Below are 19,116 nucleotides of genomic sequence, written 5' to 3' on the forward strand. Positions count from 1 at the left end.
TTACCAGTGATAACTTTTAAGTTCAGCTAATTAAATTTGACTTATGGAGATTATAGCTAGTTAGCTAATTTCCATCTCTAGTTACAGTCCTGATAGTGGTGGTGATGTTCTTAACAGGAAGAGGGGTTACTAAATCACAACCTTGGGCCAGCCCTGTGGATGTAGATTTAGTTCTCAGTTTACTGATATAACATGAATTCACAACAAAATCAGTTATGTGTTACTTGTAACAAACCCAAAGGTTTCCATCAAATCTTCACTTCCTCTATCCTGAATCTGCGTCAGTGGCAAATAAACAGCCATCTCCCTGAAGAATCCACTTGAGGAAAATTCATAAAGTTTTGAATCGCTCTTAGTATGACCCCTACCCTGAGACCATTTTGCCATTGGAGTCCCGACTGGGAGTGGAATTCCATGGCAACTAAGGTATCAGGATCATTGGGGTACTCAAACCCCTCTACCACGTTAAGGTGGCGATTCTCCAGAGGGGAGCAAGTCCCATCAAAAGTAATTTGATGAGACCCCCCATCCTGAGCAAGCACAGGGCTAGACTGGAGAGGAAATCTCCCTTTAAAAAGGAAGAAACCTCTAGCAGAACCAGACTCAGGATGAGCAGCCATCTGCCTTGGCTGGCCAAAGAACAAGAGGACAGGAAAGAGACAAACACACAGCTGGATCCAAATGGGCTGAGAAAACACAAACCACAAAGTTATTTGCAATATTAATGCATATGTACATCATGATAAAAGGGAAAATCCACATAACAGAGAAAACATGCTAACTTTACACAAAATGGAATGGAGGCTAAAATTACGATTTAATCCTAGTTACAATAAAATGCATTGACCTAATAAATTCAGTTTATTACGTCAAAAGGGAATATTGTTATAATACAAGTAAGTTAAACCACCATATTTTCCTACATGTGAAGGTGAATCAAACTGAACATTTGTTTAAGTAATAATTATATTACAATTGTTAAAATAATTATTTCTGCAATCTTGTACAGCATATTAAGTTTTTCAGCCATTATCTAACACACATATCTTCGTGGGGTTGCTGGTGACTATCTCTAGCAGTCAACAGGCAGGAGGGGTATACTTCAACACAGAGACAAACACACACACTTACGTGTGTGATGTAGGAATTTAAAGAGAATCAATGAGAATTTAGAGGACTGTGGGAGGAAGCCGGAGTACCCGGAGAGAACCCACGCAGAAACAATGGACCTTGATTCCAACTCAGGACAGTATTGCTGCAAGGCAACCGTGCCATCAACTGCGGCACTGTGCAGCCATACTCTGAGTTTCCCTTTTTATATATTAATACTTTTATCTTTATCTGAACCTACAAAAAGTACTACTTAATGTCCTGCCACTTTGATGTTTTTACAGCTGAATTTCCCTGCTGAAATAATTTTCTATTCTAGTCTATTCTATTTATAAACTTGTATCTCATAATTATGAAAAAAATGGAAATCTGAAACAGCCCAATGATAGAAAGATTAAAATTCAATTACAGATATTCAATTTGATCACAGTTACAAGGCAATGCAGCTAAATGCAGTTCAGAATTATAAAATGCACCAATAAAATATAAGTTTGCCCCGTTACCAAATGAAACAACTATTTTATATCCTTATGTTCAAATTTCTCTTCTGGTGCCTATCTCCAGCTGTAAACGGGCGAGGTCTCCAGGTATACCCTGGACAGGTCGCTAGTCCCTCACAGGGCAACACAATGATATGCAGGACAAACTATAATACACACACCTAAGGAGAATTTAGAGAGACCAATGTACCTAACAATCATGTTTTTGGACTGTGGGAGGAAGCCGGAGTACCCGGAGAGAACCCACGCATACACAGGGAGAACATGCAAACTCCATGTAGAAAGAGCCCGGCCCAGGAATCAAACTACAAGGCAACAGTGCTATCCACTGTGCCACTATGCAGCCCTATTCTTAATTTTCTATCCATCCATTTTCTGTACACCCTTGTTTCTAATGGGGTCAGGAGGGGTGCTGGTGCCTATCTCCAGTGAACATTTAGGGCGAGAGGCGGGGTACACCCTGGACAGGTCGCCAGTCTGTCGCAGGGCAACACAGACAAACAGGACAGACAATCATACATACACACACTCACACCTAGGGAGAATTTAGAGAAACCAATTTACCTAACAGTCAAGTTTTTGGACTGTGGGAGGAAGCCGGAGTACCCGGAGAGAACCCACGCATACACAGGGAGAACATGCAAACTCCATGTAGAAAGACCCCGGGCCAGGAATCAAACTACAAGGCAACAGTGCTATCCACTGTGCCACTATGCAGCCCTATTCTTAATTTTCCTTTTAATATATTTTTAATACTTTTATCTTTGTCTGAACCTACACAAACTGCATGCCTCGATGTCCTGCCACTTTGATGTTTTTACAGCTGAATTTCCCTGCTAAAATCATTTAAATATTGAATTCTATTTATTTCATGTGTTTATGCTGTGTAAATTGCATCAAATTTTTACTATATGAATTATATATAGTAAATATAGTTTAATCAAATTAATTTGAAATTTCATTCTGATGTTTCCAGTCTGATTCCCCTGCACCTGTCTATACCTACTACCCTTTATTCGTCATCTCCTTGTGGAATCTTTCCGTGAACTCGGAAATCATAGAGACAGGTATACCGCAGATGGCCCCAGTTGCTACTGATGTGTAACTTTATGTAGCTAAAAGCCGCTCTTCTGTGGCTCTGTAATGACAAAATGATATGTTAGCTGAATATCAAATCAGTAAAGCTAAATAGGAAGTTTAATTACCTTCATTCATTGTTTTGATATTGCAAAGCACAGCAAGATTTCTAATATTGCATGAATATTTTCCATTTTGTCATTTAACAACCACAAATTTCAACGTATTTGATATTTTATGTGACAGACCAACAGAACATAACACGTAATTGTGAAGCAGATGGTGATGAGGTGAGGGTGGTCTTCATTAGCAGATGGACAGAGCTGTAAATACAGACCAGTCCTTGAAGGAAACCTGCAGAAGACTTAAAATCTGGGTGGACAGTATGACAACAACCCTAAACAGCCAGCAATATAATAGGAAGGTTTAGATTAAGCACCTCAAATGATAGGTATAGTCAAAGTCCAGACGTAAATCCAAATCAGAATCTGGCAAGACTGAAAAAATAAATTTTTTAGATGCTCTGTATCCAATTTGACTGAGATTAGCCTATTTTGTTTTCATGTATAATTTTCTATCTGATTCACAAAGATGAGCTGCTTTCTGTTAGCATGTTTCTGTTATCAAGTCCCAATAGAATACAATAATGTTTGTATTTTTAACATTAAAACACTGAAAAGTTCAATGGCTGTAAATATGTTGCAAAGTGATTAAACAAAGTAGATAAGAACGTAATTTAGATAAATGTACCGGTAGCGCAAAGGTCTGAAGCGGATTTTGGTCCTTATCATACAGAAAGGTTCCCAGAGGACTCCACTCCTGTCCGGACTCCCTCATTCCCTGCAAAACAAAATTAGACAAATATCTTTATAAATATCTCTGAAAGTTAGACTGAGTGTTGCTGTTTAATATTTAGATATCTGTGGCTTACATAAACAGAAAACTCCTTGGGAGCACTCCAGGTGTCACCAGTCAGGGACAACATTTTAGGCAGGTGACCCAAGGAGACATGACTGATGACAACTCTGTGGGACAGGGCGATGACTAAATGTCCCTGGGAACCTTCAAAGGCCCAGCACTCTCCTGGATTTAGGTGAGTCCTCCCCTGAAGAGAAAAAGAGTTCAAAGTTTCAGTGGGATGTTAAAAAATAAACAAAAAGACTTCTAACTATTGCATCACATAGAAATACCATTCTGCTTCATATTCATGTTACATTATGATCGTAGTTCAGTTCATACCTGAATTACAATGTTTGGGGTGACTGACGGTCGCTGTATTACAAACCCAAACCAATTCACCATTTCTCTTTGGCCAGTATGTACGGCTAATGGCATCCACTCTAAAACCTTTGCTCCTGTTTTCAAACACACACAGAAAGTGAATTAAATCCATATAAGCTTAAAACATTCAGTCAGATTTATGATAGTAATGACTTACCTTGTGATTTCAGTGCAAAGTTGGGCAACAAATCTGCCGATGGAAGTAGGTAGTCCATTTTATTCTGCAGCACAACCAGTACACCCTTCACTTCCTGTATTTGTCTTCCCTCATCTTCACATCCTGGGACAGAAACCTAAACACAATTGAAGTTAGATGTTTGGTCATATCTCTAAAGAGGACGTTCATATATGGGTTTTGATTAACAGAAAGCTTACTGCGTTTATGGTGGGGGGTGAAGAAACCGGAGGTTCCCTCATCAGAGGATCAATAACGCTGGTAAATCCTAAAAGAGAAGGGGGAAGGTGACAGGGTCAGTAACACTGCTTCCAGACAAAAGACTTTCTACAAAACTTAGAAATGTTGGTGCTTGGCTGTTTGTAGAAGAAAATCATTTACCATAAAACAAGGCGAAAAATATGACGCTGACAAAACAATGTTTCAGCGTGTACATCACTATGGCCCTGTTCCAGCTGCTGCTCCTGCTGCAGCTGATGTTCTTTCCTAAAGAGGTCTCTTTTGCTGTGTGGTCATAACGGCGGTATTTCCACTTCCTGTTCAGCCAAGGTAGAACAAATACAATATGTAAACAGATACATAGATTAGAAGACATTTAAGTTAAATATCCAAAGTTTTTTGCAAAAGTATTCACTCAATTAGTGAGAATACTTTTGCCATGTTTTGCATTGAATGTATTTGTTAACTGATCTCACCTGACTCTGGTCTCTTTATAACACACCGTCGGTGATCCATCAGGGTTGTAGTATCCAGATGATTGCAATCGAACACTTCGTCTCGACATCTCTAAACTAAAACGGAGACATGGGAAGTTGGTCAGTGACTCTAAAACAACACGTCAAATATGTAACATAACTGCAGAGTTTTTGGTCAGTTTCAACACCTGCAAATCATTTGTGAAATATAAACTGATTTATTTAATATTTACAGCCATGCCAGTCATAGTGTTATTTCTGACGATAAATAACAGTCACTGATCTTTACAATTTCATATGAACTAACTTTAAACACAGAACTTGAAATCAATTGCTAGAGCCATTTTTTCAGATTTGCTCTTTCTCACCATTATCAAACATGCAAAAAAACTATTTTAAAAAATATTTTTCATCTTTTCATAAAACAAGAAAAGAACTATTTCATCTTAAACTAAAAAAATCTTATTTCTAACTGGCTGTCTTTCTTAACATATCACTAGCAATTCTTCCAAATAATTGTAGTATATATTTTTAAAAGTGTAGTTAGTTATTCCTACTTGATAAATATTAAAAGAAAAATACTTACACTGACTATATATTAGATATAATCACTGAGTTTTGACTGAAAATAAGTAAATCTCTCTTCAACGTTTTTTGTGTCACTTCTCTGAGATCTGCAACAACAAATGAGAGAATTCTGACAAAAATTCCTCCTTTGTTGACAAAATTCTAGATTCTCATGTTGTTATGTTACCATGGAGTCCGGTATCATCAAACGCATATTAAATAATGGAATTTATGGCTTAATTTAGCACAGTTTTAAACAGATAAATTGATTCAAATCTCTCTTAGCTGACATATATTTGAATTTGCATGTGTAAAATAAATACATTTTCTTTATTTTATTAAATTAATTTATATTTATATCGAAATGTTTTTGTGAGGTGTTTTAAGAGCTTATTCTATGTACCTCATTTTAAATTTGAGCATCTGTCACTCCAAAGGTGTCAGTGGTTCTGTCCAGAAGGCAGACATTTCTGTTTAAACTATACTTTTTTATATTCTAATTTTTGATGAGTTTTTTTAATCTGTCACCCATAATCATCAAAAGTGTATAATATAACGGCTTGATATAGTTAACTCTCTTTATAATAAATATATGTATTATATACAGTATATATATAATACAAAAAGTGAGAATGTAAAAGTGAGTGACAAGTGTTTATTTTTTATGATGTTCAAACTAAAATAAAAATAAAAAACTTCTGATTCACTTGGGAAAATAGAAAAATGGTAAATAAATTCAAACTTAATTCGTTATCGTTTTAATTTATTGTGTTATTATTCCACCTTGGGAAAAGAGTGCATGATATCAGCGACACCTTGTGGTAAAACTGTGAAGGTGCAGCACTACGGCTTGGCGAGGTCGCAGGCTCGGAAGTGAAGCACAGCGCCATCTTGTGAGTCTGGCTGGTAAAACCGTCTGAGTAACCAGGAAATTGTTAGAAATCATTGTACACGCATCCTTCCGCCAACTGAGCGGACGGCTATTAGGATGAAGACCGTGGCCTCCGGCGAGTGAAACAATATGTCCCCCTCGGTTTGAAACCAACGGTCAACGTGACACCGCTCAGCCAAACCAGCCGGATGCAGAGTGAAAATCTGGTAGGAAGTGGACCACCGCAAGGGAAGCGTGTTGTTGCACGCAGCAGTGAAAATGCTTGCTGGCGGTAGATATATCTGAGGGGACATTTTGTTGGGGAAAGGTCTCGGCACAGAGTGACGGGTCTCACCGGAGAACAGAATGCTTCTGTGGCTAGCAGGCACTTGACTGGTTTGCTGTTAGCTAAATTTAGCATCTCCAACTCCTGAACCGGACTATTTTCTTCCCATTGAAACCTCATTTTTAAAGACAAAAACCGGTAATGTATTTCTCAGAATCCCCCTTTTGTCTTTTAAAATCAACAATATTCGTTTACATCGCTTTAATTAAGTTAATTAAGTGGTAATTCACTTGCTAACTGCTCTGTAGCTCATCTGTTATGGGTGTTATCAGTCGGCTAGTAAACTACATCAGCTTTGGTCTAATTTTCTGATTTTTGTATTATTTCACCCATTAAAACATACATGTATATTGTCGCTCGTTAAATGAAAGTCTTAAATGTTTAAGGTTGATACAGAAGAACATATCTATTAGTCATTAATGTCAGATTTTTCGACATCAAGCTGGCTTTCATGTTTGCAAACCCTTACTGAAATATGTATTTACTTCTCTATAATTAAGTCTTAATGCACTTGCTAACTGTTCTGTAGCTGATTATTGTATTATTTTACACATTAACCCATAGATGTATATCGTTGCTCGTTAAAGGAAAGTTTTTAATATTTAAGGTGTATACAGAAGAACATTAGTCGTTCATGTCTCAAACTCCAGATTTGTAGTGCTTAGATAGGTATTTTAAGACAGACCCACTAAAAGCAGTGCAAAATTGTTAATTGGAAGTGCAATGGCAGTATTTTTTTTAACAAATAAAAATCTGTGAAATGTGCTTTTGTATTACTATTCAACCCTCCTGGGTCGTTTTTTGTTGTTGTTACAATTAGGGCTGTCTGCAATATATATGTATTTTTGTATTCTACCAGCTTTGCACGTCAATAAACTAAATTAAATTTTACAAATTCATGACAAGTGCATCATCTTCCACATGTTTTGTGGTATTCCCTGTTTGACTCCATATCAACTTCTGCTCGTTTACCTTCAAATCTGCAGGGAAATGGATTTTCCCGGCCACTTTGAGCAGATCTTCCAGCAGCTCAACTATCAGCGCATCCATGGCCAGCTGTGCGATTGTGTCATTGTGGTGGGCAGCCGACACTTTAAGGCTCACCGCTCGGTGCTGGCGGCCTGCAGCACCCACTTCAGAGCACTGTTCACGGTTGCGGAGGGAGACGCCAGCATGAACATGATCCAGCTGGACAGCGAGGTTTGAACTTAATCTGTGACAGCGTCGCAGATTATTATTGCGTCATAATGAAACCGCGTTTGGTTGCAGGTGGTGACAGCAGAAGCTTTCGCTGCTCTGGTGGACATGATGTACACGTCAACACTGATGCTGGGGGAGAGCAATGTCATGGATATTCTTCTTGCTGCTTCGCACTTGCACCTGAACAATGTGGTGAAGGCCTGCAAACACTACCTGACCACACGGACGCTGCCCCTGTCCCCCTCGTCAGACAGGCCCTCCCATCACCACCCTCAACAGGAGCAGCAGAGACACAGGCTGCAGCAGCAGGTGGGGGACTTGGGGGCTAACGCTAACCTCACAGCTTCAGCTGCGAATTCCAAGCTGCAGCGCTCCTTCTTGCTGCAGCAGCTTGGACTCAGCCTGGTGAGCTCTGCTCTGGGAGGCATGGAGGAGGATGGCGTGGGCAGCAGAGTGGTTGATCAGAGAGCCTCCTTCCCCACACGGCGCTTCCACAAACGCAAGCCTCCTCTAGGGATGGGGCTTTCAGAGGAAAGACCCAGACAGAGACAGCGGCCCTCGGCCCCCAACCGGGGTCTGTTGGTAGAGAGTGGGGTTAACGCGGAGAGAGAGGACGGAGTGCTTCTGTCACCTGACTCCCACAAGATGGGGGATGAATCCAAGTTAGACGGTGCGATCACAGGGATAGTGTCAACGCCTCAGGATGACCCCCAGATGCCGAGTCAGTCAGACAGCGGGCACTGTGAGGACGAGAGGATGCAGGGAAGGGTGGGTAAGGAGGAGGACATCAGTGACCATGACCATCAGGATGATGAAAGAGTTGGGATGAAGATCAAATCAGGAACAGGGGATGAAGAGGCTGAAGAGGAGGAGCAGAAGGTAAAGAGATGATATCAAGCAATAATAAGTCATGGTGTGTTCTGTGTGACTATTCTTGTTTCATTTTGCTTAGATACACTAGTCATCAGCATGAATTCCATTTAATTTAGGCTATGGACATAACTTGGTGTTCTGACAGGACATTAATCTAAACACATAAAAATAGCTCTTATTGGTTAAAGCAGAGTAATGTTAACTTGCTAGAAACTTCATCTCTGCTCAAAATCTGTAAACTGTGCTTTTAAGCACTGCCCTCCATGGGGGGATGTATATGATTAAGGTTGTATGTATATTGTACATTTTGAAGTTGTAAGTCATACAGTCATGTTACATTTTTTTTCATTATTCAGGTGGTTGTCAAGCGTGAGCCACTAAGTTCGCCTGAGCCAGCAGATGAAAACAGCGACGTGACATCGCAGGCAGAAGGCAGCGACCCGGCTGAGCCCGGATGCCGGGAGGAAGAGGAAAAGGTGGAGCTGAGCCCAGAGAGCAGCGACCGCAGCTTTACCTCTGACCCCCAGCCCAGCTCCGAGCCTCTCCTGCAGTCCAGCTCGCAGCTGCTGCTCAAGAGCAGCATGGCTGGAGGAGCCGGCGTCTCTGCAGGTTACGGCTGCAGCACCGCTCTGAAAAGCAAACCCGGTTTTAGCATTCCCAGCTTCCTTGGACCGAAGGATTTCAGGAGTGGCAGGTCGGGGTTGGTGGCTGGAGAAGATAGCCTTCCCAACACGACGACTGGAGGTGCACATCATTTCCTTCTGAGACAGGAAACTGCCACACCTTCGGGCTCTGCCTCCTCCTCTGCTCTGCAGTCTGGAACACTCAGCGCTGAGAGCAGAAACAGTTTTGGAGATAACCTGCAGCCAGACTCTCTGTTCCTCCGACCACTGCATGACAGTTTAGGAAACAGTAGAGCCAGCGGAGGGGGAGCCGGCGGGAGTCGGGGAGGTGTAGATCCCTTTGCCTTGGACTTCCAGCGGTCCAGTCTGGGCTTTCATTCACTGGGCCGCCCCTCAACCGGAGCAGGAGGAGCAACGGCAAACAGTCTGGGTTATCCAAGTTACAGGCGCATCGCTCCAAAAATGACTCCAGGGATGGGCGGAGAAGAAGCTGTAGCAGGGATTCTTCAGGATGCCTCTTCCTCCTCCTCCAGCCTGGCTGGTCCTCTGCTTCTTAATGAAAGCGGCGGGTATGAGATGAACAGCGGACGGCCCACCTCCCTCCCACCACACCTCACACGGGCGTCGGCCGACGTCCTGTCGAAATGCAAGAAGGCGCTGTCAGAGCACAACGTCCTGGTGGTGGAAGGGGCTCGGAAATATGCTTGCAAGATCTGCTGCAAAACTTTTCTCACCCTGACTGACTGCAAGAAACACATCCGAGTCCACACAGGAGAGAAGCCCTACGCGTGTCTGAAGTGTGGGAAACGTTTCAGCCAATCCTCGCACCTGTACAAGCATTCCAAGACCACATGTCTGCGCTGGCAGAACAGTAACATGTCCAGCGCACTGCTGTAGAACGACTTCAGGGGGGAAAAACAAGGCGTTGCAATCAGCGACGGGCTCAGTTTTAACTCTTATAGTCTCACTTATTTTTTTGTCAGAATTGTTGGATCATATCATCTGCTTTTTTCTAATAAATCATTCCTGATCTCTGAAAAGATAAGGATCATTTTGTTATCATACATATTGTTTCTGCTCTTCTAGCTCTCAATTTGTTTTTAAGGCTTTATTCTTAAAAAAATATATAAATAGGTTTAATCCATTGCACATTACTGTGCATACTCTCCTGTATAAATATCAGGGGATTATGGAGAAATGTATTTTTTCGTAGGTTTAGATATCAGAACTTAAAACGCCTTAAAACTATTTGGTTTAAAAAAAAAAGTTGATCCGCTCTGATGTTTCCAAGATTTTAAGGAGGACTTTGAATTACAGCCTTCACCTCTGATCAACTCTTCCCATACTCTAAGTCCATTCTTACTGAGTCTTGTCGCATGCACAGCAGTCTGTACTCTTCCATACAGCAGCTTGCAAAGACTTTATACCTCCTGTACCTTTTACATCTTGTAAATCTACAGCCACTATCATTATTTTATTGGGATTTTGTGTGAAACAAAGAAGTCATATTTGTGAAACAGAAGTTAAATAACTTTTTAACACGTTTTACTAATGAAAGTCTTTGTTGCGTGCATTAATATACGTTTGTCACTTTTTCTTAGTAGTGATATTTATGAAGTGCAGATGTAATTGTTGTACAGTCAAAAGCTTGACCTGTCTGAACTGTTGAGTGCTACATCTCGTATAGAATCAGCATGGACCTCCAGTTCTCTTTGTTTCCATTTGCAGATGAAGGATTGAACAGAGCTCTAAGATGTCCAAAGCTTTGGTTATTGTTTTATGACCAAACTGCTTTAAACTTCTCCACAGATTTCTCCCTGACCGGTCTTCTATATTTGGTCATGATTTTATTTCTTCACTAATGTTCTCTAACAAAACCTCTGAAGCCTCCACAGAACAGCTGCATTTATCTGGACATTAAATTATACTCAGATATTTAATAATTAGATTCAGAAGGCAAATTGGCTGCACTGCATTTATTTAGGAGTATCAAAATAAAATGTACTGAATAAAAATGCACCTAACACTTCAAAGTTTATCACCACTTGGTGTTAATTTGTCACATAAATCCCAATAAATATGTTGAAGTTTGTGGCTCTAAGGTTTAAATGTTGGAATCTTCAAGGGGTATGAATACTTTTTGAAGGCGCTGTACACTTTGGAGAAAGTACATGTGCTCTGTGTGCCAGATATTTATGTGAACATGAAGGTGGGATATATGAAACAGATCAATTTACTTGTTGAAAGTTTCAACAACAGATGAAAACTGTATAGTCAACAACTAATATGAGTGGATTTTAGTGGTTCACTTACAAGAACAGTGGCTTAAAGCATTTCTACTTGATTATCTCTTGATAATCGCTAATAGTTTATGTAGTCATATCCATTTCTAAAACTGAGTTAATACCCAACTTTGCTTTTATATTTAAAGATTGTTTTGCTTTTACTAGGATTTGCAGTTCATTGCCAATCACTGATTGGTTTGAGAAATGAAAAACTTTACATTTCTCTCAAATCTCAGCAGTTTGTGTTGGACAGATTTACTTTAGAGTAAAGTTACATTGTAAAACAAGTACTAACTAATATAAAGTATTAATGGTGCCATTTTTATGAGTTTCTCTGGAAACCCCACTGTAAATAGATTCTTTTAGTGTAAAATTTTCCAGTTTATTTATATTGTTGTTTATGACTAATGTACAAAAGTTGAGCTGAGATCCAAAAAAACATCACTTACATAATGCTGTGATGTAATGCTGTGTTTACTGATTTAAATGTCTTTTTTTGTTGGATCGGAGTTTAGTGCATCTTTTAATAGATTCTTTGAAAAAGAAGAACATTTCTCACTCAACTGATTATCAGTTTGTTTGCTTCCACCTCAGAGTTGGCTCAAATCATTTACATAATATCTCTGTTACTGTACTAGAAGTCATTTTTAAAAACACTCATCTCTTTTTTCAGTTCTTGAAATGTAATCAAAGCGCTTAGACAAATCAATCAAATCTTTGTTATGTATAACTAATATGTTTTCTGGAATGCTAAGATATGTATAATTTATTGATCCAACTTGTCCAAATCTCTTGTGAGGCAGTTAGGGGTTGGTATGAAGTTCTCATGGTATAAATATTTTCAGTAGAAAAACAGTTTCAAGGTTTCAACTCCACCCAGCTCATTTCTGTACAGCTGTAGCTGTAAAACATTGTTACCTTAATAAGAATGATGTAGATTTCATACATTCTCTATTTTGTATTTTTTTAGGTTTTTATGTAATAACTGGAGTTATTTAGATTATTTAATAACAGCTGACTATGTTTTCTGTGTAGGTCAGGACAAAGTGTTCCTATCTCTTTTCAGCCAGCTGATCAGCAGTTCTCTGCAGCAGCCAGAGAAAACTCTGCTCACTTCAACGCTTTCTTTCTGAGTTTGCATCATAGAAACTATAAGATAGAGAAAAAAAGATTTGTGGATACATTGCCACTGTTTAAAGCCTCAGTTTACCTCATTAACAGGAAACCGCTCCATCGCTACGTTTATGCTAGGCGTCATACCCAAACGTTCAGCCTTACGTTGTTTTTGGGGGGTTTGGGGATTTTCCAGCAAGCAGGCAATTATACAATTAACTCATCCACAAAAGTTAAATCAGTGAAGTACTATTTCACAGTTAATATTTTTGAAACAAGCATATTTCTTCATTAGATTTTAAAAAAAAACATTTACATCCAACGTGCTCAGATCTAATACTTCATATTTACTGTTATTTACATTAACAATTTAAAAGAAACAAACTTGCTGAGAAGAACTCTGACTATCAGATTGATTTATATCAGTTTGGCTTCTTCTGTTGGTTTTAAATAAGAGTAATGTCATTGGACTAGACTGTTTATTGTACAGTTCTGTTTTAGTGAATTAAAAAAGCAAAAACAAACATGTCTGTCTGTCTATATTCTTAATCACTGGATATATTGTGATGTTGGTCATTGACTTTAAGCTGGTCGGCATCTTATAATAAAGTCGTTACACTGTCAGCTTGTATAGTTAAACATTTTTTATTTAATTTCATGAGACATATTGGCACCTTGTTACAGAAGAAAAACCTGGTTTTAAAAAATGAAGCTAACACAAATTGTCAGATTAAATGTTTCTGAGATATAATCCAGTGGTGACGTTGCTGTTTGGTGTGTGAGTTTAAAGTGGCAAGTGATGGTTAAATGTATGATGTAACTCAGTAACATTCTTGGGGAAAAAATGTTTTCTTGTAAGAAATAAAGAGGTGATGAAGTGAAGATTTCAATCTAAACTACTTTCACTTGTTATTAGTCCTACTGGTGTGTTTTTTTCCTAGCAGCAATTAATGGTTTATAAACTTTCAAAACTGGGCACTTACCGTATTTCTTCTAGTTTTAATATTGCAAATTTAAATAATAAATGCCTTAAGCTCTCCAGCTTTAAAAGCTGAGTAATTGTTTGTTTTCCTAAATGTGAAAACAATTATTTTTATTTATCTCACAAATGCTGTTACCATAAAATGGTAAAAAAAAAAAAAATCATTGTCTCTGATGTGTGAGAAAGTTGTAAAATATGTTGATTTGTTGTACAGACTGAATAAAACATTGGCTCTGTTGGACATTTTTTGGTGAAATTCTTATTTAATATTCTGTAGTTAAACTTAACAGATATGAACCAATTCCAGAAATTCTGAGCAAACCTGGAAAAGTCTCATTTGGATTCAGAGGATAAACAAAGAATTTCTGAAACAGCCATTTTACATTTATTTGCTTAAACATCCACTTCCTTAATCACAACTTTAGTATTTGTCTAAATTTAGCAATTATTTGTATTTTGTAGATACTGAAAGATAAATCCACACTCATTTCACTGCTTTTCTGGCATTTAGACCCTGTGATATCAAGGTTTTAAACCTGCTTAATTTTTTTTAGCGTTGCACGAAACTGGAAATTTGTTTACAATTCTTTGCAAGACGTTTTGTTACATGATCTCTTTTGCTCCAGACTTATTGATTCATGACCCTAAGTGGGGTCCTGATCCCCACTTTGGGGGAGCTAAAGGAGAGCTGATCCAAGTTGATGTAAATAAACAAAGATGCAGTGCATTTATCTGTGCAGTCGAATGAGAAGCCATACTCTGGGTTGTGTTGTTTCAGGATATATGACATTTGAGTTAAATATTTCTTACACAAAAGAGAAGAATGCAATAAAACAAACTAAACAGCGGAAATATTTCAATGGAAAAATTGAAGTTCGCCAAAACTGAGATCCTCTGTAACAAGTCTGTCCTCACAGCTTCAGCTCTTTGATCATTGGCTGGCTCCGCAGGCCAAGCAGGAGGTTGTTCGCTGCCAGGGCAGACATGGCGTTACGGGTGCTGTAGGACGCACTTGCAATGTGTGGAAGAATCACTGCAGAAGAAAGTTAAGACATATGATTGACAGTAAGTAAGGAGAGCATTGAGAGTAATTCAAGCTGACTGCTTTGACAAACTCACCGCAGTTTTTGAGAGTAAAGAGTGGATGGCTGGTGGGCAGGGGCTCAGGGACGGTGACGTCTAATCCAGCTCCGGCTATCTGCCCAGTGGACAGCGCTTCATACAAGTCCTCTTGATTTACAACCCCTCCTCTAAAGTAGCAAAAATGCAGTATTTACTGACAGAAACCAACATGGACAATCGATTTGATTATTAAAAGCTTTAGAACACCATTGTATACACTATATTTAGGGATTGTTGTGTACTGCCTGTTCTGAGGTCACTCGGTGTGTGTTGATCAATAACATTGGGGTACCTGCTGGTGTTGATGAAGATGGAGGTATTTTTCATTTTTGAGAAAAGGTTCTTGTTGCAGATCTCTTTGGTCTCCGGTGTTAGAGCACAGCATACCGACAAGAAATCTGACTGCTTTGCCAGCTCATCCAATGTGACTTAAAGAATGAACAACATGAAAATCACAATATCATACAATGACTGATGTAGATGCACATTAATACAGTCCCATCTATGTATTTCTATTACTATGTTTAGACAGAGAAAACTTATGGGAAAGTGGGACTACAAAGGGTGGGCACACAACCAACAGATGAAAATGTATTGCCTTGAACAAGTTTTCTATTGCTTCTATACTTCTATACTCAATGAAGAGTTGGCGTCTAAGCTTGCTACTAAGCACGGGGAGAGAATTCTGCACGTTTTGTGTCGTACTGCACACTGATTTTCTGCATTTTGATTTTCTTGAACATAATTATCTGGGACTGGATGTCTCCTGGTCTGTTTGTTGTTTGCATTTGGACTGCCGGTTTTGTTTGTGCAGTTTACACGAAGGTCACATAGTTTTACCTCCACTTAGGGAATTGCTTGTTGAGCGATGTTGGAGAGTGAAAAAAGGCAAAACAAATGATTCTAATGAAACTGAAAAGCTGCAACTTTTGCATTTAAACAGAAGCCAGTGCTTCTTTTACACAGGTATTATTCATAAGCTTATGTGGCAACACTCCAGGTATAGCTCCAAATGAATTCAATTTGAAATGCATTGCACAGAACCAGACCTCTGCCTTCATAGCACTCTTTCTCCATAAGGAGAAAGCAAATTAAATTCAGTCATATTCAAAGTACAGGGAAAATATGAACTGTGAACTTATTTTACTATTCTTCGTAATGCTTAGCCTCCTCTCTCTTTTTTTTTTTTTTTTTGCAAAACTCCACTCCAAAGGCTTGAGGTATTATCAAGAAAAATACTTTGAAAAAATCCCTAAAGTGAAAACAGGCCATAAGTGCCAATGATCCACATATTACCATATTCAGCATTGATGGCCTTGGCCAACTCAGGTCTCGGAGCCACATCTGTGTAGATGAACTTTTTCACTTTGAAAGGTGCCAGCCGCTCTGCAATAGCCACACCTGGACAGCAAACAGAAGAAAACATCAACGTGATGAGTTTGGTGATTATGAGATGATCTTATGTAAATTCGTTGTGTTACCTATTCTTCCAAGACCAAGAATTCCCACAGTGCTGTTGGCCAGCTCGTATCCACACAGCCACAGAGTTCTCCATGTGCCCCAGCCGCCGCTGACACAAGTTGCAGTTGAAGATGGTTGCTTAAATTTGACTTAACTGAACTTGGGAATATTTTCTAAAAAGATGTGTGCTGTGTGGGTGAGCTTACGTCTTCGCTTCATGAGTTGCCTCTATGAGTCTCCTGGATGTTGCAAGCAGCAGAGCTACAGTTAACTCTGCAACTGCATCTGTCAGGACCTCAGGGGTGTAACCTACACGGATTCCTCTGTTGAGAGACACAAATGTACACAACTACATGAGCATGTTTCATTAAAATAAATCCCACGAAATGTATACATATAAGGACCTAACAATTAAATGTATTATAGGAAAAAAACAGATCACCTTTTCTTCAGCTCCTCCAAAGATAGATGATCAAACCCCACTGACATAGTACTGATGACCTTCAGGTTTGAACCTATAGGAAAAACACATAACCACCATGCTTTTGTTTATGGATTCTGCAGTGTCTTGCAAACTGATCCACAGCCATTGAATCAGCCCTAGATCAGAGATAAAAATGTAGGGAACTTTAAAGCAGTGCTGTTATAAAACAATATCTAACTATTTGAGCAACTCGTGTAGCAATGTTCAATTTTTCAACACAAAATAGTAAGAGGAGTGCACAGCTCCCAACCAACCAAAATATGGTTCTCAATCTCTGATGACAGGCCAATCAAGTTTGTGACATGAAAATTTGGGAAAAGGTTTGATGGATTTGAATGCTTTTACGTACCTGCAGCATCCAACAATTCTGCATCAATCTTTTCAGTCAGCACGCAGAGGAGACCATCCACTCCTTTCACTTTCTGAAGCAGCTCTTTCCTCGGCACAGGGACGTCATCCGAGTCCCACAGCTCAAACTGCACCCTGTGTGAAGAGAACGCAAAGCAGAGCAGTTATTCGACAACTACTGAGGTTCTCAGAGCATCAAACACCACTCTGAGATTTTACTGATAATCTCCTATTTTGATGTAAATAAGATGCAACTGAGGCATATTAGTTATGAAATACATTGAAACACATTTATTCAGAAATGCTGTGTGGAAATATTATTTTATCTGCCATATCTTTATCTTATTACACTGAAGGTAACCAATAGAAGTCCTCCAGCCTGTTGCAGGACTCCTTCCTGACTTACTGTCCAGAATCCTGGAGGATCTTCAGGCCTTCAGATGGGATCTGCCTAGTAACATAAACCCGTGGAAGGGTTGACATGTCCCTCTGTACTTTAGTTGTTGCACCACTGGTAAAACTCAAAGGAGCAACAGCAATCCTCTGTAGCCGACGTAGTGCCATGCGGCTGCTCAGCATTGCCAGTAACTTGCAGATCTCTGTAAGGCGAGGTGTTTCTTTTGGAGTTTAGAGTCTTATTGCAGGGAGGCGTTCATTTCTGGCTGCAGTTTAGGAGGAGGCTCCCATGTGTGTTCGACCAATGTGATCAAAGGGAGGATGCCTCAGAGGTTTTGAGGTGAAAGGTAATTTTTTTTTTCCAGACCAAAAGAACACAATGTTTGTCCAGATTTCAGTGAAAATGAAATCTATTTGCATTGCAATGGGAATGGAAATCAAAACAGACACAAAAAGATCCGACAATTACACACGTTCAAACAGTTATTTGGGTTTGTTAATTTTTTTTCCAAAAACAGTCCACCAAATTGAACTCAGTCAGATGTAAATGTTTCACTTGGCTGTTGACCTTTGTTTCTTTACACAGGAGAGTACCCAAACACATTCTGTTCTTCTGTCCAGCTCACCCTGGATCAGTGATGTCCTCCAAGTCTCCCAAGAGCAGTCTGTAAAACGTATGGTTTGTTTAGAAAATAGAAACAAACCTATTGAAATAAAAAGAAAACATTTTTATTATAGTGCATTAAGAAAAATAGAAACAATCAGGATGAGGGGACGAAAGCCAGATTAAAAAATTATATTGATAAAAACTTGCAACAAAGGTGTGTCATTATAAAAAAAAAACATCAGCCTGTTCATTTTTATTTGGGTTTTATTTGAGTTCAGAACATAGCATGCTTACATGCTAATTACATAGCATGTAAGTAGTAGTTTACACTACTTACATACTATGTAAGTAGTAGAAACATAAATGGGATACATGGGAAAAGCTTTCATATTAGGGGTAATGTGTTGCTATTAAATTATTGTATAGGGATTTTATAAGAAAGACCAAGGCAAAATTTTGCATATTTGTGTAGTAAATAAAAAATATTTGAAATAAATTTTAATTGAAATAATTTCATATTTTGTGATTAAATACTTTATTAAAGACAAAGTTAATTAAAATCTTATATTAATATAATCATTTCACTTTGCTGTGATACAAGCTGCACACTATGAATTTGTTTGATCTGTCAGCCACTATCAGCTGTATGTCAGTGTTACACAGACGAGATGACTGGCCTGTTAATGTGCAGTTTAGCCTACCCACATCAGCCATAGAGACAGAGGCTGCAAACAGGAAATGATTTAATCAGGGGCGTCAAACTCCAGTCCTCAAGGGCCCCTGTCCTGCAACTTTTAGATGTGCCTCTGCTGCACCACACCTGAATAGAATAATTAGGTCATTAGCCAGGCTCTGGAGAACTGATCTACACAAGGAGGAGGTAATTAAGCCATTTCATTCCAGTGGTTTGTACCTGTGGCACATCTAAAAACTGCAGGACACCGACCCTTGAGGACTGGAGTTTGACAGCTGTGATTTAAGTAATATTTTAGTAATTCTA

The 19,116-nt window shown here is 39.1% G+C and overlaps 2 protein-coding genes across 3 annotated transcripts; one reads left to right on the forward strand and one right to left on the reverse strand.

Annotated features, from left to right (window-relative positions):
* Positions 1–6,272: 6,272 nt before the first annotated feature.
* On the forward strand, positions 6,273–13,598 carry zbtb5 (zinc finger and BTB domain containing 5). Of its 2 annotated transcripts, none has more exons than XM_032563639.1 (4): positions 6,273–6,760; positions 7,609–7,822; positions 7,892–8,701; positions 9,052–13,598. In XM_032563639.1, exons 2-4 carry the CDS (start codon positions 7,613–7,615, stop codon positions 10,213–10,215), a joined length of 2,184 nt encoding a protein of 727 aa, XP_032419530.1. In that variant the 5' UTR covers positions 6,273–6,760; positions 7,609–7,612; the 3' UTR covers positions 10,216–13,598. The 2 variants fall into 2 exon arrangements, with proteins under 2 accessions (XP_032419530.1, XP_032419531.1); XM_032563640.1 differs by having other exon boundaries at positions 6,273–6,503.
* A 56-nt stretch (positions 13,599–13,654) lies between these two features.
* grhprb (glyoxylate reductase/hydroxypyruvate reductase b) lies at positions 13,655–17,747 on the reverse strand. The gene is made up of 9 exons (XM_032563641.1): positions 17,520–17,747; positions 17,115–17,248; positions 16,724–16,796; positions 16,488–16,604; positions 16,302–16,390; positions 16,117–16,221; positions 15,113–15,248; positions 14,818–14,948; positions 13,655–14,731 (listed from the first exon to the last, which is right to left on the reverse strand). Exons 1-9 carry the CDS (start codon positions 17,690–17,692, stop codon positions 14,610–14,612), a joined length of 1,080 nt encoding a protein of 359 aa, XP_032419532.1. The 5' UTR covers positions 17,693–17,747; the 3' UTR covers positions 13,655–14,609.
* Between the last annotated feature and the right edge of the window lie 1,369 nt (positions 17,748–19,116).

The sequence above is a fragment of the Xiphophorus hellerii genome, chromosome 5, assembly GCF_003331165.1.
Source record: "Xiphophorus hellerii strain 12219 chromosome 5, Xiphophorus_hellerii-4.1, whole genome shotgun sequence".
Classification (NCBI taxonomy): Eukaryota; Metazoa; Chordata; class Actinopteri; order Cyprinodontiformes; family Poeciliidae; genus Xiphophorus; species Xiphophorus hellerii.

What these genes read in the sequence shown, in the direction of transcription:
- zbtb5 (XM_032563639.1), top strand. Translation starts at nt 7,613, where the DNA reads ATGGATTTTCCCGGCCACTTTGAGCAGATCTTCCAGCAGCTCAACTAT. An exon ending in TGATCCAGCTGGACAGCGAG is followed by an intron (nt 7,823 to 7,891) that starts GTTTGAACTTAA and finishes GTTTGGTTGCAG; the next exon opens with GTGGTGACAGCAGAAGCTTT. An exon ending in CTGAAGAGGAGGAGCAGAAG is followed by an intron (nt 8,702 to 9,051) that starts GTAAAGAGATGA and finishes TTCATTATTCAG; the next exon opens with GTGGTTGTCAAGCGTGAGCC.
- grhprb (XM_032563641.1), bottom strand. Translation starts at nt 17,692, where the DNA reads ATGCTGAGCAGCCGCATGGCACTACGTCGGCTACAGAGGATTGCTGTT. An exon ending in GCAACTCATGAAGCGAAGAC is followed by an intron (nt 16,391 to 16,487) that starts GTAAGCTCACCC and finishes AACTTGTGTCAG; the next exon opens with CGGCGGCTGGGGCACATGGA. An exon ending in CTTTACTCTCAAAAACTGCG is followed by an intron (nt 14,732 to 14,817) that starts GTGAGTTTGTCA and finishes TTTCTTCTGCAG; the next exon opens with TGATTCTTCCACACATTGCA.